We start from the raw sequence: 22934 nt of genomic DNA, 5'->3' as shown, positions 1-22934 counted from the left end.
TTCGACAGCACGGTCTGTAACTTTATTTTTTCTAGCATAATAATTTAAAGTATTTACACACTGCACACTCACTGTTTTTACAGATGCTCATATACCTACAAACCACATCTACAGGTTTCTCTGGAAAGACTCGGCACAATGTGGGGGGATTTCCAAGCGCAGTGAAGGAAAAGTGTTTTTTGAGTCTTCTCTAGAGTTGCCACACGGCTCTGTGAAAAACCAGTGTTTTGGCCCAAGTTTTAAGCTCTCCCAGGAGACCCGTGGCGTGCTATAGCCTATTCATATGCTGGCATGGTCTGAAATTCTTTTGGCTAAGGACTTCACGAAGCAAGTGCAAGCAGTGTGTTCGTAGAAACCCCAAAGAAAACCTGGCCCTTCTCTACAGAAATACTTTACTTTTAAAAGTTACTTGTGGGGACTGTCAAGGTCATACAGACACTGTTTAGGGAGAACAACGCACCACACTCTGTTGTAATCTATCTCCTGGGCACCCTTTCCGGCTAGAGAATACAGCTAAGCAAGCTTCCTTTTCCAAACTATGAGTGGAGGTGGTGGTCTTGTTCTCCCTACAAAAGGATAAAGGTGTATCTATCATTCACACTCTAAAGCCAGACACTGTAGAAACTTCTATTTTTTTTAATACTATTTGCACAAAAATAGTGGTTAAAACTAGCCGACATCTCTCCTTCCTTGTTCTACTCAATTACAAGTTACTAGCTAGTGATGGATTCTGGTCCATGACTCCACAGCTGAACAAAAGCTTTCGGGTTGGAAGATCCTAATCTAGCTTTCTTAAAAAAGACATTTTTTTTAAAAAACAGGGTTAGATTCCAGCTCTCTGGAGTTCCACTTTTAAGGATGCCTTCATAATTTCACATAAGGTAAGGGTTTGCGCTTCTAGATAAACATATAATCCCACCCTGTGATGATTATCACTTCTCTAAGAAATACAACTTTACAACAGGATACCCTTTCCTGATGCCAGCCTGAGTGTGTCAGGGCCACCAGCCAACGGACATGGCAAAAGGCATCGCCGCGGCCTAAATCACTCCAGTATTTAAAGTTCGTATCTTTCGCTTGATTAATGTAAACCTTAAATATTGGAACACAAATTGTATTACTTCCTGGAGCCAAACACTCACATTTAGATATAATAATACAAAAACCTATCTATTCAGGAGTTAACTCTGCTACTCTCACAGCCCTTTACAGTTGGTACCAACAATGGGGTGGCAGAGGCAAGTTGGGACTTTACCATGTGGGGATTTCACTAAGTGACTACAGGTGTTAAAATGGCAGAGCTGGAAAGTCAGAGGCTACTCGGGCAGCACAATGCCTAGTTAACAAACATCGGGACTCACCAGCATCACAGGCAAGTGTGTGTCGATACACACCAAGGAAGATTTCCTGGTCTCAAGGCCCTACACCGGGACCTTGTATCAGAGGAAGACTAACAGCCAGTTTGGAATCCTGAGGTGCGGTGAAGGAGACGCTGGGGGGAGCCGGAGAGCGCCATTAGGATTCCAAGCAGCCAGGGAGGAGAGAGTTAAGAACATGATTTCTACAAATTGCAGAGAGGCAGAGCAAGGCATGAAATCTACTAAGTTATGATTCGGTTTTCCTTAGAGAGTTAAAGGAGGGGAAACCACAATTTAAACAGGGATAGGGACTAGATCCGGCGTAGCGAGATGCCTGGGACCTGCCTGAAACAGCTGTCACCAGACTCTTCACAAACGGCAGCTTTAGAAGGGTCAACCTCATGGGCCACATGTGCTCCAACGTCACAGTCAGAGTAAAGAAGGACTGCAGCTGTAGCAATACCGTCCCCACGTTCTGAGAAAGTGAGCTGCTAGAAACAGGGCTCTTAAGTGAGATCCGTGTTTTAAGAATCAAAAGTACTTGCAAGGGCGGGAACAGCTTTCCTCTCAAATTGACACTTCAGGAAGGGAGACAGCTCCATCTTGGCAAATCAGTAGCAATGGGAAGTGCAGGAGGAACACCCAGAGTAGCTACAAACTGGCCACCTTCAAATGGGCTGTTGTGGTGTCTGTGTATATGCACTGTACATATTAGCCAGGTACACACATAAATATTTAATATATAAAAAATAAAGTGCTTTCTAAGAGGTCCCTAGGCAGGGACATTATAAAACATTTCACAAAACTGCAAAATAAAATTGATACAATCAAAAAACACTACAACCAACATATGTGAAAACAGCCAAATGCATAATGTACAATCTGGTGTTCCAGGACAAACATCTGTCATATACATGGTATATACATATATATACTCTTTCACTCAATATATTATGACAATATATATTTAAAATTTTGTTATAGACAAAAAAAAAAAACAGAAAAAAAATCAAACAACCAAAACAAAAAACAAACAACCCCTACAAAAACACAATAAAGACCAGGCATGTGAGTCCAAGACCAACAGACAAATCAGTGCCTCCTGCACGGCTGCTGCTGGGGAAGATGTGCCAGCGTTCCTTCCTGGGGTGCAGGGCCTCCACGTCCTCCAAGGCACTGTGGGCTGCAGCGGTAAAGTTGGCATCACCAGTGGTGAGCAGGTCAAAGACACAAGACTGGAAGTAGATGTCCTTCACTGGCATCTTCTCATGGCACTGGGTGCTGGCAGTCTCCAGTGTGTAGCCAGGCCAGGCCTGCGCTGAGGTGGCGTGTGGTGAGCTGTGCCCCAGGATGGCAGACACCTGGCCTTGTCCGTCATCAATGCATTCACTGGTGGGGCAGCCGTTCACACACAGCTGCAGGTCCTGGCTTTCCTCATAGGACATGGCCAAGTCTTCGGGCATTCGGATGGCAAGGGTTAGGTAGCGACCCAGCTGCCGCACAAACACTGTGGTGCCTATGTAGCGGGCATGCATCTCTACGTAACGGCCACTCTCCCTCTCCACGATGTGAAGGCTCTTGATATCGCCATCCCCGCCACTGGTGGTGCCATCCACAAAGGCCGCTGGCAGGTCATCTGTCACAGCTTGGTACACTTTCTGATCCGTACACTCGTGGTGAGCTTTGAAGATGATAGTGATCTGCGGAATGGAGGACAGACAGGTTAACATGACTGGGGGCTGAACAGTGCACTCCACAGGAGCAGGGAACTCTCCAAACGCCAAGCAAAAGCTGTCACTTAGCATTCCCGACACAGAGAGCACCACTGTTGGGAAACCGTCCACTTTTATTGATAATTTTTATTTATCTCCCACACCAGGCATAGTATAGCTGGGGTGGGGGCTAGGGGTTCCTTTTTAAGCTATATAGAAGTTCCGAGGGACTTAATTACCAATATATCTAAGTCTTACTTCTGAAGAGATCCTCCATGGTGAGTTCCCAGCACTCACCACTACAAACAATATAAACACTGAGAGATGAAACAGGCTTTGGGAGGGGGCATCTGCAACAACCACCAATCATGTGCCTCATGAGAGATTTCTTTTAAGTCTCTTAATCAAATGCTTTGCATCACTGGTTAATCCCTGCGACAGGGAATTATTGGCAAGCATAGCTCTCAAGCACTGGCAGAGATAACACGCCCCAAACCTAGTAACGAAGATGTTTTCCCAAACAGCGTCAGGGGCCTCTGACTCCACATCTTTTCTCAGTCAGCTCTCAATTTTCCAAAGGAAGCAAACAGTTCAGGGAGAAAAAAAAGAAATGCACTGATAATACAAAACCTTCATTCTGTCGGGCCATTCCCTTCCCTGCAGAATCCTTCCTCTATAACAGCTATAAACACAAATGAAGAAGTGAGCCTGCTCCCGTTTCTGCAGCGGACATGTGAAGAGAGAGGGAAATAGGAAGGGGCTGAGGGTCTCTAGCCCAAAGAAGGAGCAGTTCCCCAGAGCTATCTGAGGGAGCAGCTGAGATCTGGCTTATTGTCTGTCACTAATGCAGTAACAGTTTTATTTTTTTTGTTTTTTGTTTTCAAATGAAAAAGCAGATAAAAGGTTGGGTGATTTGAGTCCAGAGGGCAGATGGATAAGCCGCACACTCCGTAAGTTACTCTGATGGCAAAAGCACCTCTAAGCTCCTGCAAAAGAACTAGTCAAAACAATGGACCCTTGTTAAAAAGCCAGAAATGGCCCCCAAACCTCACTACCACCCTCAAGCTTATGTCTGAAGTTTTTCCCCAACCCAGCCAGCATTTGCTCACACTATTTAATTCCACACGTTCCCACTGGTGTTGACTTGACGGGAATTTTCCAACCATTTCATGTTACTTCAGCCAGTTACAGAGCCAGAGCTGAGCCAGCTGCACTGCAGCGAGCGACTGGTTAAGTTCATATCCGCTGTTTGCAGCTGCAGCTGAAAGCCAGACAAAGTGCTGTGAAAACCCCCGGCTTTCTCTCCTAATTACACCGAGCCACAATTTGATTTCACTACCAGCCCTTCTCACATTTCAACACCTTCTTAACAACCCAGAGAAGGTGACCAGAGAGAGATGACTTCAGGAGAACTAGGGAACCCTCCACTGTGAGGGGTTCTGAGGTGGGTGGTTATCTAAAGGAGACCATAAAACAGATTTATTTGGTGGCTCTAAAGTCAGTTTGACAAGTTCCCTTTTAAGACATGATGGGATTGCTAGGAGGTGAAAAGATTAATTCAAGTAAATCTTGCACCTGCAAACACGGACACTGAGGGCTAACAATGCAGACGGCTAAAATAAGGGTCAGTAATACTTTTTTTTACAGTTGTGATCCTTGTTCTCAACCAAAACACATTAAAAAACAGAAGACTTAACAACCCAGTAATGTGTCTTTCTGGTCTAACAAACTTCAAGTTTAACCAACCTGGCATTGCATCCAAGAACTGTGAACATTTTGTTCACAGTAGGAAGAGTGAAAAAGATTCACTTTTGCTGGGGCAACAAAGCAGAGATGTCCAATTGCAAACAAGTTACCAAAAAAAGAGACACGGGGATCAAGGTTAAATAGTGAAATAGTTTCACGTTTAATTTTTTTTGTCATTGTGCACAGCAATTCCAGTCCTGCAAAGCAGGACTAACACCTTACACACTGCAGGACTCACTGTAACACCTTACACACTCTGCTATGCAGGACTCACTAACACCTTACACACTCTGCTATGCAGGACTCATTAACATCTTACATACTCTGCAAAGCAGGACTCACTAACACCTTACACACTCTGCTATGCAGGACTCACTAACACCTTACACACTCTGCTATGCAGGACTCACTAACACCTTACACACTCTGCAAAGCAGGACTCACTAACACCTTACACACTCTGCTATGCGGACACATAGGAAACTGGGGTCCTCGAGGATCTCTACATGTTAAATATTCTCCTCTATGGATTTTTGTTTACTCATTGTTTGAAATTGACTTCCTCTCTGATAAAACCGTAATATTTCTTTCTTGGGGATGTGTGCAGAACTATCTGTTGAATCCAAATGCAGAGGGGATGAGACGGGTCCCTGCGAGGCCTCTGTATGTAACTACACAGAGCAGGGATGTAGATGTAGAAAGACTCTGGGTAACAGTTGCACACGACCTGAGTTTTGAAGTGCGATGTCATTCCTCGGGACGACTGCAACACAAGCTCTCGACAAGCGAGCACTCAGCCGTGAACAGCATAAAATCCACTTCAGATGGTCTACCTTTCCAGAAAAGCAAACTCAGGCATCCATAATAATAATTCGTACTTCAGAAATATACAAAAATTCATTGGAACTTTTTGCAAATTCCAAACTTTAAAAATTTCCATTTAGCAGCCATCAAGAGCCTAAAATGAGCATTTATGTTTGTACAGGGGTTTTCACTATTTGTTGTAAAACACCGGCTATGCTGTTTGCTTCCCCTCCACTAACTGATCCATACGCAGTAATAACTCAATTTGGCACATCTGTTCAATGCCACACCATTTATTATTGATGGGTGGCATTTCTGTGCATTTAAAACATCAATGCCTTTTGTTAAACCTCCCCCATCTAGTCTCTCTCAATCCCACCTTAGACAAACTACTCTAGCTCTCCTCATTCATTTTTAATCTCACTCCTGAGATCTTTACCACCCACAGGTCTATGAGGAAGAGAAAGCCGTTACGACAAATCAACCTTTGCACATATGAACGGCAACAAGACCTTAAGGTTTGTTGTAAAATTAAGAGCAGTGGTTCTCAACCTTCCCAAGGCTGAAACCCTTTAGTAAATTATATATAGTTCCGCATGTCGTGGTGACCCCCAACCATAAAATTATTTTGTTGGTACTTCATAACTGTAATTTTGTTACTGTTATGAATCATAACGTAAATATATGTGTTTCCATGGTCTTAGGCAACCCCTGCGAAAGGGTCATTTGACCACTTAAGGGGTCGTGACCCACCAGCTGAGAACCACTCATTGATTAAGAGGCACTCCGCCTGCCTCTCCTTCCCACCAGCAAGAAAAGGAAATAAATGAAACTGAACAAGTCCACAAGGAAAAGGCAGGCCCTGCCTCACCAGGATACAGAGGAAACTTCCCTGTGAAACACCGCACATGGCTTTAGAACCCAGCCCTCCAAAGGCTTTGCAGTCGGCTCTCTGCATACACCCACACGGCAGCTCTGTATATACTCTGGAAGGAACGTTTACCGTGTTCAGTCAGAGCACTTACAACTCCAAGTGCAAAGAACTTTCTGGAATGAATCCTCAACAGGAGAACTGGACTTTCAGAGCTAATCATGGGGCTAGAGGAGAAACTGAAGCAAAGACATGGGCTTGGAAGGCAACTTGATTTGTATCTGGTTAGAATTCTGCCCATGTACAAGGAAGTGAAAATAAATGTTACTTCATATGATCAGTTGCCATGTCCACACCGTCAAACTGTCGGGTGTAGTTACGATGGAACATGGAAGGCCCTCGAGGACACCGTGACTGGCTCAGAGCCTCTTTCATGTCTGCACATGTACGTGGAGTACAGCCCCGACACTCAGTCCTCTATTCCAACAGCTCACGCTTCACCACACTGGCTTTGTCTCCATCCCTAACACACCCAAATTCTTCTCTGGAAGGCCGATTTTTCTAGATGTTGAAAAGCTGGCTGAGGAAGCTCTGAAACACAGCTTACTTCACCTCCAGGGCCACCAGAGTGTGGACTGTAGCTGGGGCAGGCCCCCTCTATGCAGGCAAAGAGGAAACTCATCTTCAGTTACATGCTGGGCTGGGTATGACTGATATGCTGTCACTGACGACTTCCCCCAAAGTGTTGGGGAGGTGAAACTCAGTAAGCTGGGAAGCAATTGTACACTTACTATTCAGCTTACATAAAATACTATACTCTCAGAAAGTGTAAGAACTGCAGAAGTGCAAGGTGTTAACTGCTTTTATTGGACTAGGACAATAACTACAGTTAAGACAGCACACTTATTAAATAAGACAGCAGCATATTAAAAATCTTACCCTGGACTCTTTTAGCATTTAGATGAGACTGAGAAATATACTGCCTTCTAAACAGTTATCAAATATGTATGCTTCTCTACCCCCAAGTCCTTTTCTATAGAGTTCTGTGTTCAGAGCACTTAACAGAATGCAGAGAACTGGAATGGCTCATGCTTAAGTCTTCAGTGTTGCCCTAGGTAATGAACACAAGCAAGAACAGGGGTTGTTTTGGCTGCTGAAGGGGTACTTGGCAGCAGATAGAGAATTAAGAAGCCAAACCAGAGGGGAAGGACACCCACAGCTGAAGGCTGCTAGGGTGGTCCAGAGAAGCACCAGGCCCAAGGCTGGAAAAGCTCAGAGAATGAAAGCAGTCTGGCCCAGGGATAGCACACGAGGGGGACAGGCACAGAAACGCCAACTTTCAAAAACCAGTTTCTGTATAATTAAAAAAAGGAAGGCGGGAAGCATACACAGGCACAGAGACAGGGAAGCCAGCCAACTTCCTTCTGCACCCCAGCGGAACACCATGCTGAGCATGAGGGGGCAAGCCCTTCGGCCTGTACACCTCAGCAACTTCCAAAACTTTAAAGTTTGGGTTCAGAATCTGCACGTCTCCTTCGGTTCAAGCTCAGACTTTGTGCTGTGAGGAGGCCAATACCACCAGGCTTTCAGATGAGAAGGTGAACCACTGCTGTTTGCAGACTGATGGAGAACAGAAAACCATGGCCTCCCTGGGTACTTCTCAGCATTTGGAAGGGGAGAGAAAGCTTCAACGTCTTCACAATACACACAAGCCTGCCAGCTCTAGGTTCAATTTCAAGTTCCCAGAGACATAAAGAAGAAAAGGATCGAGATGGTTAGAACTGGCGACCATGTGTTTTAAAAAACCAGTAACTGGCCAAAAATATCCTTTTGCCTGGGCAGGAAAAGGGGACAATGTTAGTACCTGCCAAGTGTCTCTAGGTTCAGATTGAACCCTGAATCCATTTGAGGAGTTCTTGCATGGGAGATAAAAAATTTATTTTAAATGTTGTATCCATTCCATCCACAGTGCAGATACTGAGTGCTAACACGAAGAAAGCCTACCAGACCAGAATTAGCTGAAGTACCGCTCCCCCCACCCCCAGCCCAAGTATTGAAATCATCAGCTAAGTGGAGCAGAAAGAGCTCCTCTAGCAAGAGGGTTTCACTTGAGTTCTTCTATCTAGGATCCGACAGTACCATAGGTTCACTTCAAGGCTGTCTAGTTAAAGTAAAATCCAGCTTGGGTGTGTTAGTTCTTGTCCCTCACCACTCGGGGTAGGCTGAGCATTTTGTTAAAGTTACTCCACCCGCAAGAACACAACATCCAAACACTGGAAGAGCAAGTTTTACTGCAGTCAAAACAAATAAAGACAAAATGGGAAAGGGAGCATTTTTCATTGTTGTGCACTGTAGGTAACTCTCTCAGGCCACATTCCACAGAGGCAGAAAGTGTTTGGCTAGTGTTAATTGAAGCTGCCAACAACAACAACAACAACAAAAAAAGAGCACCAACCACCCAACATTTCCTCACCACTGCCCCTCAAAATAAAACTGAACAGGGGAGAGAGAGAAAAAAAGGGAGAAGGAGAGGAAGAGGAGGGAGAAAGGGAGAGAGAGAGAGGAGAGGGGGAGAGACGAAGAGGGAGAGAGAGGGGAACTATTCTCTTTCTTTGTTCTCATCTTCTTTCTATCATCTTATCTCTTGCTCTCTACTGCTGCTCTCTCATCTCTGCTATCGCTCTCTCTCTCTCGAAGAGAGACGAGAGAGATACAGAGTTTGCCACGTGACAGAGAAACAAGTTCTGACTCTCAGCTGTGTCTCTGACTCTTGGCTTCCTGCCGCTCGCTGCCTTAAACTATAGAGGAGTGTGGATTTGTTTTGAAGCAGCAGAGGCCTACACCACTCAAGGAATCCTGCCTGGCGTGGACAAGCCACGGGGTAATTTCAGTTACCAAGGGGGATTTTTGGAAGGCCTCCTCCCAAGGACATCTGGGACTCAGGGAGTTGGCAGTGTCAGGAAGATTAGAAGATGGTAAAGAATTTTTTACCCAGGGTGTTTTAACACATGTGGGAAAAAACAAAGGGATACTGTATTTGAAAAGCAAGCATGAAGAATAACCAAGGAGCACGTCAATGTTACAGAATGCTCCTTCACAGTGTGGATCCTCCATCATCCAGTGAAGATCTCCCTTTCCCCCTCTCCCTCAACAGGAGCCTGAAAATCTTTCTACCTCCAGGCAATTTACTGAATCTACCATACAGCAGTTCCTGGGCCTAACACTTTATAATCCAGTACAAACAACAGCCTTACAGGAAATTGAAAAAGACAACACACCCAGTCCCACCCAGAAGCACAGCAGTGTTTTGTAAAACCCATTCTCTAACATTTCTGTGTCATTTCTGAAATAAACTCAGGGATTACAAAAATGTGTAACACATGACTTAACAAGGGTTTTAAAAATGGGATGGGACCCTGAAAAATAAAGACTGGTGGTTGTGGGAATACAGATGCAGGCGAGGGGCACACTGACCGTGGGAGGTGGGAAGTCAAATCCTGGAGCAAGCAAGGCAGGATTGGAACAAGCCTTGGGTGAGGGAGCCTGTGACAGGCTTTCAGGGCAGCTGTCCTCTCTGTATGGCTTCCTGACACCTGTCTCATCCTGCTAACTAATGTCTCTGGGAATCAATGCATTTTACAAAGAAACACACAAATCCCATGCTTTCCCACTACTGGAATCCAGGTAGGTAGTTAAGTGCTGAGGCTACATACATCTCTACAACTCTGACATGTAGTTTTTTTTTTAATGTAGCAGCACCAAATTAATGACATTTAATCAGAATTATTACACCAAGGGAGCTACAACTATAAACTTCTTTCCTATCTGTTCCTAGTATGACCCAATACTGACCAGTCTTAGAATTCTGTAGCATCTTTGTAGGCAAGAAGGACCATAAGGATCAAATCTCAAAGAAACGGTTGGAACTATATATGCTTCTTCCAATGACAGCAAATCTCAGAATAAGGGTTAGATGCTTTTCTAGAAAACATGTCCCACACCACCACATGCAGGAAAAGGGTCCATACATGCAAACACAATTCAACCAAAGGGAAGGAAGAATATCTTCATGATAAAAATAAAAGCTCACTACTGTATAGCTTACAGGCACCCAGCTACTAAAGCACTGTAAAAACTTGTCTGTAAGAAAAAAAAAAAAATGTACTAGGCACGAGGTCAAGAGAGGACAGGTTTCCAAACCTCGCTGCAGAGATGCATTTAGAATGTGATGTAGACATGTCTAGATTCAATTCTTTTTTTTTTTTTTTTTCGAGATAGGGTTTCTCTGGAGTTTTGGAGCCTGTCCTGGCACTCACTGTGTAGGCCAGGCTGGTCTCGAACTCACAGAGATCCCACAGCCTCTGCCTCCTGAGTGCTGGGTTAAAATTAAAGGCATGCACCACTACCACCCAGCATGCTCCAGTTCTATAAGCAGCAGACAATGACCAGAGTGGATTACATGTTCACTGCTGCTGTACAAATGTCTGAGGGTGATCAGAAAAAGGTGACAGGAACATGCTCCAGTACTTACAAGGACTGGTTGATTTGATCAAAATACATAGCTCAAGGAAGACATTAACCAAAGAGAAAGACAACCAAGCCGTTCCAGTTCTGGTGGAGCCTCTCAGGAACTCCAAGAAAGTAGTTACAGAATTTGAAATTTAGAGATATTATGGATTATAAAATGATATACAAAAATAACCCCGAGGGTCTGGGCATCCTGTTACACTCTGGAGAGGCACTGGGCGCTGCCCACAGGGTAACAGGAGCTGGTAGCCACTATCACCTGGCCATACAAGTCATCTGGTTCAAGGAGGGAGACCAGGATGTGTGTTTCCCAATTTTCCCTACTTCTGTTTTGTTTTCATGTGATTTAAGTATTGTATAGGAAAGCCAAAGCAATAAGAAAAAAAACCCCACGATTTTACATAAAAATTAAAGGGAACACAAAGCAACAGGGTACTTGTAAAAATCATGATTAAAAATGCAGCCATTGTTTTTAAACTGAAAGCATTTTGAAAAATTAGTGAGAATGTACTTGAGACTGACTTTTAATTTTTTCAAATTACATTTTATCTATGCATTGTGTGTGTGTATGTGTGTGGGATCAAAGAACAATCTGTAGAGTCGATTCTCCTCTACCACGTGAGTTCCAGGAACTAACCCAGGTGGTAAGGCCTGGCTTCCGTGTTCTACCAGCTAGCCGGAGACTAATGCTTTAAAAACTCTTTCAATCTCACTGTTTTGTGGGTCTGAGGCAGTAACTCAGTTACTTTACTCATGTTAGGCAAGCCTTCTCCCACTAATCCATGCTACGATCTCAGCAACTTTAATACATGCTACCGGGAACACGTCAGGGGAAAGGATCAACACTTTACTCTTTAGCCACCTTTTGCGACCACGCGTTTAACATCCTCGCTAATGACCTTTACTTAAAAACAGAGACACAGCCCATTAAATGCATGGGTTGAGTCTGAAAGTGCCAAAGGAAATGTGGAAGCAGAAGCACAAGCAGCCATCCTCACAGACAGGTAACCTGGCTTCTTTGGCGCGTGTGAGGTACAGGATACCATTGCAACATGTTTCTCTGGCGCGGACAGGGTGTGACCACCTCCTCCACAGTAGGAAAGCTGTCTTTCCACTGTGCCCCTGATACTGCCAGTTCTAATGAGGTTCCCTCATTTCACTTTCTCAGAGTCTGCATGCCTGCATCTGCCTCTCGCAGCCAAAGGTGAAGATTGTATCTGAGATGAGGTGAGGTGTGCCAGAAACTCTTGCAGCCCCAGGGGGGAGAGATGAAAAACTTGCCCTGGCTTCTCACCTTCGGTAACACATCTACCTGGCAAGCTGGCCTCCTAGCACAGACTCTTCCAGGGAGGAAGAGATCGGCTGGCCCAGGGTATGAGCAAAAAACATGGAGGCCCTAAGAAAGCATACCTGTGCACACCATGACCCTGTAGAAAAACAAGTCCTTCTTTCCCACGTGAAGGGGAGGGCCCGTGTGTGCAGAGGACAGTGGATAGGGGATAAACCACACTCCAGGCCCATCTGTCCTAACTCAGTTTAGTCAATACACGCCCCTTGAGCCCAGAGACTTCATCTTATTTTGCTCTGCAAGGCGTCCTTTGGTGACAGGCAGGAAGTACTTCTGGAACGGATACTTCACTAAGGAAAGCTCACAGGAGCCTTGCTCAGGCTCCCAGGACCCAGTTATCTTAGTGACCTGAGTAAAAGACCCAGAGCCCAGCATTTCTCTTCAGGAGTGAGGGCGTGAAATGCACGGGTGTTCCTGTATCACAGCTGGCCCTCCACATCAGTCAGTGTTTACGCAGTGACGTGGCACACAGGTCTTTAGAAACGCCTGACCACGCGAGCAAGGCTCGCTGTCGGCAACATACAATGCTGAGGTACTTGAGGTTGGCCCAGCTACATCCAGAAATTCTCAGTAAGAAAATGAAGTATGCGTCCAAAAGACTAGATGGACTCCTAGTAGGACAGCACTTGGGGAAGACGGGAAAGCATGTGGGACCTAGGGAGGGAGTAGGTTGCCTCCCCAGACAGACACCTCGTCCCTAGTCTTCCCTCTTACATCCTCTCGTCTTTGCCTCTTTCTGGCCAGCCCGAAGTAAGTACCCACTCTGACTTGCTCCCACCATCCCCTATCCTGTCTTGCCTCAGGCTCAAAGTAATGAACCCTGTCATGCTAGGACTGAAACCCAAATAACCCTTCCCTCCTTTCGACTGCTTCTGCTCAGGTATTTGCCAAAGAGATAAAAACGGGAGACGGCCGATTAACGTCCGGTCAGATGCACACTTTCCCAAAGTTTTTTTTCTTCTGTGTAACAGTCCTAGCTGTCCTTGAATTCAGAGATCGGCCTGCCTCTACCTCCAGAGTGCGGGAACTAAAGGTGTGCCCACCATACCCATCAGCTGTTTGTATTCTTATCACTCACTACCTTTTCTTTGAAGTCCTTTAAGGTAAGATTTTGTAGCAATGTTAGGCTTTTGCAGATTTCAGCAACACATGTCATATAGGTCTTGAGACAGGCCGTCAAAACAGCCTTTCATCTACCTGGATACCCTGGAAACACACACAGGAAAGAAAGGAGTACAGTAACTGTGGGGAACGCAGGACCGCAGAGGAACCTGCTGAGCAGCGTGGCCAGTAGATGAGGCAAAACACAAATGTGCAATTGAGAAACCGCGCGTGCCTGTGTCCTCTTGAATACTTCTCTGAGGACCACTTTTTCCTCCATTTTGAAAGAAGAAAATCTTTGGTTCTTACCAGATGGAGAAAACACACCTGTGTATTCTTCTTTTTAATTAATTTTCTAATCTTAAGTGTGCTATAAATTGTTCCATATATGTAATTATATATAGTATATATAATATATATTTCTCTCTCTCTATATATAATAGTATATATACTATTAATACTTTAATTTGACCAAGAGTCTTCCAAATCCTCAACTCTCTGAACAATGGATAACTTTCCCATTCCCAATGTAATGCCTCATCGAATCTTCAGTTATCCCAAGTTTGAGGTGTCTAATGACTGTTGTAATCCTGGATTTTTAACAATGGTCTACCCTACAACCTCACAATCATTTATCTTAACACACACACACACACACACACGCACGCACGCACGCACGCACGCACACGAGCACCTTGAGTTTATGGGCACCAAGTGCATGCAAATACATGTAAGTGCCTTTAGAACCCAGAAGGGGCATCAGATCAAGGAACGGAGAGCAGCCAGGCTGGGCTGGTACCCGAACCCAAGGCCTCTACAGGAGCAGTGGGTGCCGTTTAACTGCTGACCCATCTCACAGGCCATGAGTGTTATCTTTATAACCTTTTACCAAATACGCACTGTGAGATCTACATAAGCAAAGCTATTTATAAACGCCTAAGAGCCAGGGAAAGAAAAGTTTATTCCAAGATGTAGAATTTGCCGAGGCACTAGGCAAGCCTGAGATTTTACTGGGTTGAAGTAAAAACATTTTGGAGATCCCCTAAAATGTCTGCTTCAGTGTAACGGTATTCTTTGTTCAAGAGCAATGGCTTCTATTTTTAGATTTGTGACACTCCTGGGTGTCTCCAGATATCTCCCGAGGTGTTGTAAAGTTCCCTTCACAAAATGCCAAGTAAAATAATTTAAACTCACTAAAAATATGCCACACATTTGGAGGCAAGGGAGGGAACCAAATGAGCAGGCATAGGACTTCAAAGCCTGATTCTTGTCAATTATATTTAGTCTATGACAACGAAGGAACAGATTAATAAATACAGGAAATTAAAGCAAGATGAGACTGTGGGTTTGTAGCTGGGGAAGAAGGAAAGGGGGCAGTTTAGCTGGGATACCAGGGGAAACTCCTTTATTTACTAAGTTACTTAGCAATGACTGGTAATTGGAAACCCACACTCCTATCTTGTACTAAAACACCGGTGCCTGCCTTACGGTTGGCATCAAAGGTCTCTATATACGATCAGTTTCTTCAAAATAAACAAACATAGAGCACAGACACTGGACCTGGGTAAGAATAACTTAGTTTTGCCAACTTTCCTCTTAGCTTCTGGCTTAGACTGTTAACACGAGGGTGTGAGATTATACAGGTGTTATATCACACTGCTCAGCAATAGCCAATTCCTAACTTCCTTGTTACCGAAAGGTTACTAACTAAAGCACCATTGTGGGTTTGCCACTGGGAAGCTTGGCTTACAGCCATTACATTTACTATAGTTTCTAAATCTCCAATAAAGTACGTTTCCTGATGGGCCACTGTCCTGGGCTTCACAGCTTTCTTTATAGAACACCCACTTCACTTATGTGATTAACCTGACCGTGGATCTCTCCAAGAAGAGTCACACACACGAGCGCTCACAAGACAGCGCCAGAGAAGGCACACATTTTCCTCATTAAACAGGCCTGCCGTTTCTCGCTGGAGAACTTGATTTCACTGTTTACATTTTATTCATCATATCATTGCCTATTTAAGTTTAGACCCACATTTTGTATGCCAGAAAAATTCCTTATTAAATAATCTCAAACTTTTACCAACCCTGTTAATAACTTCTCAAGAAGATATACAAATGGACCCTCTAAACAAGCCTTTATAACATACTCCACAGCTATCTGAAGGACCAAACATGAAAGTGGGGGGGGGGTGCAGAAAGAGGGACCAAGGAGCATACTTGCCTTGTTGGTGGCAGTGGCACTGGATCCAGGGACCACAGGCACATTCGTCACTTGAACCGAAAGGTAATTATTGTCTATGAGGGGCCAGGCCCCTTCCACTTTGCATGTCTGGAAGTGGTCCTTGAAAGTTCTAAGGTGAGGGTCTCCAAACAAGCCGCAGAAAAGGTAATTGGGAGGGCTCTGGTCCCCTCCCCGGTGTTCTCTGACTCCTCCGTGGCTGTGGTAGTTACAAGGGTCATGGGTCACTTCCGGGTTGGTAGAGGATGTGGGCCCATCCTTGGAGCAGTTCCGCTGGCTCATGAGGTCACTGATACCTAACACAGCAGAGTGGTACACCAGGTTGCCACGGCAGGCTTTTGAGGTTCGCTGGGTGCAGCCGGCATAGGCGCGGAGGGCCTTGCAAAACTCGGAGTCAAAGCCATCGGCGGCAGAGTTCAGGTGTGAAGTGAGGGACACGAAATCCGTGGTACATTTCTGGATTCGACACTGAGCTGGCTGCTGGCAATCACCTGTGGGAAAGAAGACCAAGCACATAAAAGCTTCCTCACTTCCGGGTATACGAGAAGATGCTATTCTCCCCTGGGAACTGTCTATTCTATCTCAGACTCCTATTTAAGGTTGTACTGAGTTACCATGTCTCTCAAATTAAGCCACCGGGAGAAAACTGGATATGGTTAAAGGAAAACTTTAAAGCTTGGGGTTTGGTGACTGAGCATGAGTCTAGTCTAGGAATGTCTCTAGGTTAAAACTGCAAATGAAATAGTTTGTTTGCTATTTATTTATAGATTTTTTTTGACAAAGATTCCTCTGTTTTGATTTTTAAAGCTGTATGAGTAATTTGCTTTGCAAAGCACTGGGAGAGATACACTTATGCACATAGCTATGATTAAAGCTTATACAACAGAAGAAGGGCTAAAATTCTAAATTATAGTATGTTTAAAGTATCTCTACCTGATTCTCATATAGCTACAGGGTATGAAAATCAAGGGGAAAAAAATTCAAGTAGTAAGTCATTCTCTTTCCTGAGGTACCTTACAAACAAACCACATGCACAGTTGCAACGCCCTAGCTTCTGTAAAACGTTAAGTACTCGGCTACAAAAAGTGATTCACTTGACCAAGATCCAATTTTACTTCTCTTAACACTTCTGTCACACAGATCTCAAGCAAACCACAAGATACAAAAAAGCTAAAAAAGTATGCAACACAAATACATTTCAAAACATGAATCAGAGACCTATAAAGTCAAGAATTTTCAGTGTGAACACCACACACACACACACACACACACCACACACACACACCACACACACACACACACCACACACACACACACCACACACACCCACCACACACACACACACACCACACACACACACACCCACCACACACACACACACACCACACACACACACACACCACACACACACACACACCACACACACACACACCACACCACACACACACACACACACCACACACACACACCTACCTCACTTTCCCTCCTAACAGCTTGAAGAAAAAGCTAAAGTGAAAACTCAAGAGTAAACGCCCTGTATTAACAAAATTGTCACTCGTCTCTCTTAACAGTTCATGAAACCTCTCAAGCACAAGACAAACGGACAACACAACACTAGGTCAGTCATGTGTACCCATCGATTTCATATTATATCAAAAAGCGAGACTAGATTTACTGAAACATTGCTCGTGTATCTCAAGTTGAAAAAAATGAACTGTAGCATACACTTGAGATTCCTTATAGGTGCCTGACCTACGGAAAAAGTCTTATGGGATCTCACTTCTTAGCAGTTTCCTCTTCTGAAAAACGAGGAAGTTGTTATAGCAGCTTTGTGGTTTTTCTTCAGGCATAAAAGATCTCACATTGTGTATTCTAGAGGGGGGAAAAACATCGACATCACCGGACCATTCATTGATTTTTGGCTAGTTTTTGTGTGTGTTTGTTATATTATGTGTATGAGGGTTCTGTCTGCAGGCATGTCTGTGCACATGCATGCCTGGTGCCCTCAGAGGCCAGATGATGGTGTTGGATCTCCTGGAACTAGAGTTGCAGATGACTGAGCCATTATGTAGGTGCTGGGGATCAAACTAAGACCGCTTAGAAGAGCAGACAGTGCTCTTAACTGACGAGCAATCTCTCTGGGTCCTACTTTTTTTTTCTTCCTGAGACAAGGCAGGTCTCATTGGCCTGTAGCCCAGGCTGACCTTGAACTTGCAATCCTTATGCATCAGCTTCCAGAATGTTGGACTGCAGGTGTATGCCACCATGTCTAATTAAAATCAGCGGGTTATTTTAAAATATATAACTATTTCAATATGTGGATAGAGTAAACTTTAGGATATCGACACCTAAAACTTCATCTGATAAAAGATATCACGTAGTAATCCCTATATTGATTTAGAAAGATGATTCAGAATGGATATTTTTAAATTTTAATGAAATGGTAAACTGTTTCTGGCTTTAGTTGGGAAGAAGTGTGGGAGATAGCAATCTGACATCTTTGTGAGATTCCAAAGACCTGGAGAAGGAAAAGGATCACCTGAATCTTCATTTTCACTTTTACCAGAATAAAGGAGATTAAAATTATTTTACTATTTTGGAACCATGGACTTACAGCAACCACCAGACCACTTTAAAAAAAAATCTTCATGTATCTGATTCATTTAAGATTTGTTCAGTGCAATGCTAATCAAGGAAGCTCAATTTATAAGACTCCTTTCTCCCAAGCAGATTTATTTACTTCCAACTACTTTTACTGAACAAGACAAATCAACAACAATAATCAAGCAAATTCACTCTCGCAGAGCCTTCAAGCCATTTATCAAGGGGAGGTATACTCAAGGCCTTGCCTTGTCCTGGTGGGACTGCACACAACTAAATAGTGTTAGTTAAGGTCATTCCCTTCAATTCCTGACTAACACAGTAATCACTGAAAGCTGGGGAAAAAAAACCCCAAAACAACAATGGGGTGACAATTATACAACTATTCTTCTAAAATCAGAGACGCAGCAAGCACAAAACAAGAAGAACAGGGTCAAGATCACTCAGTAATGAACACCTAGCTCTTGGACTGCGAATAATGACCGTACTAGAACTTTCCGCTAAACTTGTGGGGCCTATTTGTTCTTTTTTTATGGTCTATAAAATCTATCCGAGCATACAGTTACTTATAATTATTTCAAATAGCCATAAAATATCAAAAGTAAGAAAAGCACAGAGATGCACCATGCGAGCGTGGAAGAAGGAGAAGATGCAGCATTTATTCCCAGTGGGTTCTTTGCCCAGCCCCTGACTCTTAAGGGCTCCCCTTTTAATGGTAGGTAGGTGCTGGCTGCTTTGAGAAATCACATACAAAGCCGCTCTTTCGCTTTGGATTAGGGTCCTAACAACCCTTGGCTGTAGATATGATCAGCGGGAGGGAGATAACTGAAGAGAAAATGCTTTGAGGTTAGCATTCTCAGCTCCATTGCAGGCTCCCGTATAATGACTAATTTGCAGCATACACCCAGAAATATCGAGGCTTCATGAATTAATAATGACAGTGCACACTTTGCCTGTGAGAAGCCGTAAAGTGAGCCTCTTGTCAAAATGCCAAGACAAAGCAGAACAGAAACACTCCAGGATGTGACCAAGGAGTGTATGAGTATGCAAGAATTCCCTTACTTGATATCCACTCAGGAACTGCAAAGGTCTTAAAACACGGTAAAATAAAACACATATGAGAATAAACAAATGCCATTTCCCAAGGCAGAATTCAAAAGATGCACTTAACAATGAAAAATTTTCTACTCTGGGGTCAGATCACCTACAACTGGTGTAACGTGTATTTCCGTGCCAGTTACTGTAAGTACTCAAGGATTCGTGGTCTAAAGCTTTCATCATTTTTTAATGAATTGGACATAAAAGACTCACCACGCAAGACAGCTTCCTTCGCGCCAGGACTGTGAATCTGCAGCCCAGCCACCAGTTAATAATAAAGGAAACGAGATATGAAGCCAAATCGAGCAAACTATAGAGCCATATGGGGCACCGAGGCAAATGATATGGGCCCAGACATAAAGCATATGGCGGTCCATCTGCGGGCAGCACTTGCTAGGCTCCCTGGTCTGGAAAAGAAGCCCTGCGTTTCAACAGCACCCATCTTCAAAGAGATCTCTTCACAGCAACGAGAGCCGTGCAAGCCCTTTGGGTTCAAGCTAAGTGTGAGCATATAGTGAGATTCTGAAAGAGACCTCGTGTTCCTAACTCCAGTTTCTTATGCCTCACACAGGCCAGGAAGGAACTACTCTCCAATCCTGTCATGGCCCTAGAACAACCATATCCAAGCTGCCAAAGAGAACGGAGCTCAACGTAGCCTTTCAACTTCCCTTTCACGACTTGACACACAATGGATACACATTTTTCTCCCCAACACTCCTGAATACTGGCACATTAGCAAAAAGTTTCCATGAAACCACATGCAGACATTTTTTCTAAGGTTTGAAAGCTACTAATTTAAAGCCTTAATTATCCCACAACTGGCTATTACATTTTTAGTACGACCAGTCCATTTCCCCAAGCAACAGTGTTAAAACGCAGCCGTTACGCCACCTGGAAGGGCTGTCTCTTCAATATCATTTCATTCCAGTCCATAAAAAGACCTCCCGGCTATTTTAGCACGGTTGGTATGCCTTAAGAAGTAAAAAGTTCTCAGTACAGTTGAGTGACATTAAACTATAACTCTCCAGATCAGAGCGTTGTGTCATCATAAACACAGGGGGAAAGGCCTCCAAGGAAATCTATCCAATGCTTAAGCAGAAGGACAATGATTCTTTTGATTTTTTTTTTGTATTAGAGGGAAAGTCTAAAAAAGAAATTGTACTTATTTGTTAAGAAAACAAAAACAGGCATCACATATCACAAGGTTCGGGTTCAGGTTTATTACCCGAAGAGCACATTCCTCAGTGCTGCGTCGTCGGCAGAGGCCCTGCCGACCTCCGCACGGGAACACACATCTGTCAAGCCCGCTAGGAACCGAAAATACGAGGCTAGCCTCAAAGCACCTCTTCAGTCGGCCAAACTCTGTGCCGAGAGCAGCTTTGGCAAAACAGAAAGAAATCCCGGATAACTTAAGTTCCTTGGGAATCCACCCCAAACTCGGGTGAAAAAAAATCTTTGCACGGGGTGCGATTCCCAGCCTCGCCACCACCCACAGCAGCAGAGGAGCGCAGCACAAGGCTCTGTTCTCCGCTCGCAGGCGGTGAAGGCAGCGGAAACCCGATCCGCAGCGGGCTCCAGTAAACACCCCCGCGGAGAGCAATAAAGCCCCGGAGCGTTGGTCCCGCACGCGGCCCCCGCACGCTGCGATCCGCTAAGCGGCTGTCGCTGGCGGAGGCCGGAGGCGGTCGGGCAGGACCCGGCGCCAGGCAGAGCCGCGAAACAGAGCCAGGGAACGCCGTGCTCGCCCCGCCAGGGCCGTGGCGTCCCGGGGACCCAGAACAAAGCCCGCGCGGCCCGTTCCCCACCCGGCCTGCGCCTACCTGCGTGGAGCAGCCCAAGGCTGAGCAGCAGCAGCAGCAGCAGCGGCGGCGACGGCGGCCAGAGCCCGGGGCGGCGGCGCTGCTCAGCCCCGGCGGCGGCGGGGGCGGCGGCGCAGGAAGGTGCTGCTCTCACGCCCATGCCCGTCCATGCAGGTCTCGTGCGCTCCGGCGAGGGCGGCGGCGCGGGCGCGGTGGCTGGGCCGGGCCTCTGGCTGCGGCATGGGCCGGGGGGCGCGCCTCGCTTCCTCCTCTTCTTCCTTTCAGGCCAGCGTCCGAGAGCAGCCACGGCCGCCGCAGGGAACGGGGCGTCGCGGGCGGAGGGAGGTGGCCACGGGGCGCGGACACATCGCGGCGGCCGGACGCGGCAGGCAGAGCGGGGCGGGAGGAAAGATACAAAGACCGTGAGCGAGCGCCGGAAGCAGCCGCGCGCGCGCGGGCGGCCGGGCCCCCAGCTGGCGTGGGCTCGGCGCGCGTGGATCGGCCGGACCTCACCAGCCGCGGCAGCCAGCGGCCCGGAGAGCTCCGCACCCGTGGCCTGCGCGGTCGATCAATCTCGGTCCCTCACTCTCGCCCCGCCCCGCCGAGTTTCCACCAATCCTCGCAGGTCCCGCCCCCCGGACGCACTCCTCCTCCCCTTCCCATTGGCTGCAAGCGTGCCTCCCCGCCCCCGCCCCGCCCTTCTGCGTCTCACTCAAGTTCCGCGTCCGCCGCCCGCGGGTGGGGCAGCTTCGTTAGGGCCCTGCCTCCTGCCGCCGGCTTCCTTGTGCTTTTTTTCTCCTCCACCCCTTTTCCCCCTGATCACGGCTTTCTGGTACCCAATAGAAAAGGGCGACAGCGACTTTCGCTTGGCCCGCGTTCCAGGAGAACCGGCCTTTAACCTCTCCTTGAATTAATGAGCTCAGGTTCAGCTTCCTCCTAGTTTTTTGTTCGTTGTTGGTTTTTAATGACCTCCCCCTTCTCCTCCTCTTCCCGGCCCCGCTGGCTCCAGCCGCTTGCAGGAAGCCAGCACTTTCCCTGAGCTCTGGGTAGCAAGCAGGTCTCCCCCCCCCCCACCTCCCCTCAGCCAATCACATCTGCTGAACCTCTTAGCAAACTTGTCGGGGTCCCTAGGTAAAACAAGAGTCCAGCCGAGCCGCCTTAGATACTCAAATGACACCCGAAGTCCGCAGCAGATGGACGAAAAGAGAAGGTACCTGCGAGCTCCCGGCGGAATTCGCCGGCAGCTGCGTGAGGCGCTGGTGTTTTGGTTTCTTTGACATCCCCCCCACCCCCACTTCAAAGCTGAGAGCGGGAGTCAGGGACTGGGCAAACTTCAACGTGTTCGGTTACAAGGTAATTAGATTAATGAGAGTGGTGAGTTTTTATGCAGTGCAATTATTGCCATGATTTCTTGTTGCTCAGTGGCTTTTCCTCAAATATCCAGTCTATTAAATTAAGCCAATGGTAGGTCTGTTTCTACTTGAGTTGTCCTCCAAAACCAAGGGCAAAACCCCACAAACAATCGCCAAGGGTTAGGAAGGGGCTTGTGGAGCTGAGGACAGGCACCAATTTGTTACCAGTTAGTGTGAAGTGGTATCTCCTCTGGAGAATGGCGTCAGGGCTAGGAACCACTTTACCCTCCCCTTGCCTCTGCCATTCCCCAAACGGTTGAGGATTGCCATTTAAAATGCACTTACTGCAATCTAAATTACAGTTTGCAACTTT

General features: G+C 45.9%; 1 protein-coding gene across 1 annotated transcript; it reads right to left on the bottom strand.

The window, feature by feature from the left end:
- Rgmb (repulsive guidance molecule BMP co-receptor b) lies at positions 1-21703 on the bottom strand. Its single transcript, XM_038340684.1, has 3 exons — positions 21231-21703; positions 15694-16202; positions 1-3058 (listed from the first exon to the last, which is right to left on the bottom strand). Exons 1-3 carry the CDS (start codon positions 21367-21369, stop codon positions 2399-2401), a joined length of 1308 nt encoding a protein of 435 aa, XP_038196612.1. The 5' UTR covers positions 21370-21703; the 3' UTR covers positions 1-2398.
- Positions 21704-22934: the final 1231 nt, after the last annotated feature.

Source organism: Arvicola amphibius, chromosome 8, assembly GCF_903992535.2.
Source record: "Arvicola amphibius chromosome 8, mArvAmp1.2, whole genome shotgun sequence".
Classification (NCBI taxonomy): Eukaryota; Metazoa; Chordata; class Mammalia; order Rodentia; family Cricetidae; genus Arvicola; species Arvicola amphibius.
The sequence above is the reverse complement of the archived record's forward strand: the minus strand, read 5'-3'. Positions and strand labels throughout refer to the sequence as shown.

Excerpts from the sequence above, each read along its gene's own strand:
- Rgmb (XM_038340684.1), bottom strand. The coding sequence starts at position 21,369 with ATGGGCGTGAGAGCAGCACCTTCCTGCGCCGCCGCCCCCGCCGCCGCC. Across the intron at positions 16,203-21,230 it reads CCTTGGGCTGCTCCACGCAG|GTGATTGCCAGCAGCCAGCT; the intron begins GTAGGCGCAGGC and ends TCTTTCCCACAG. Across the intron at positions 3,059-15,693 it reads GTGCCACTGCCACCAACAAG|ATCACTATCATCTTCAAAGC; the intron begins GCAAGTATGCTC and ends TCCATTCCGCAG.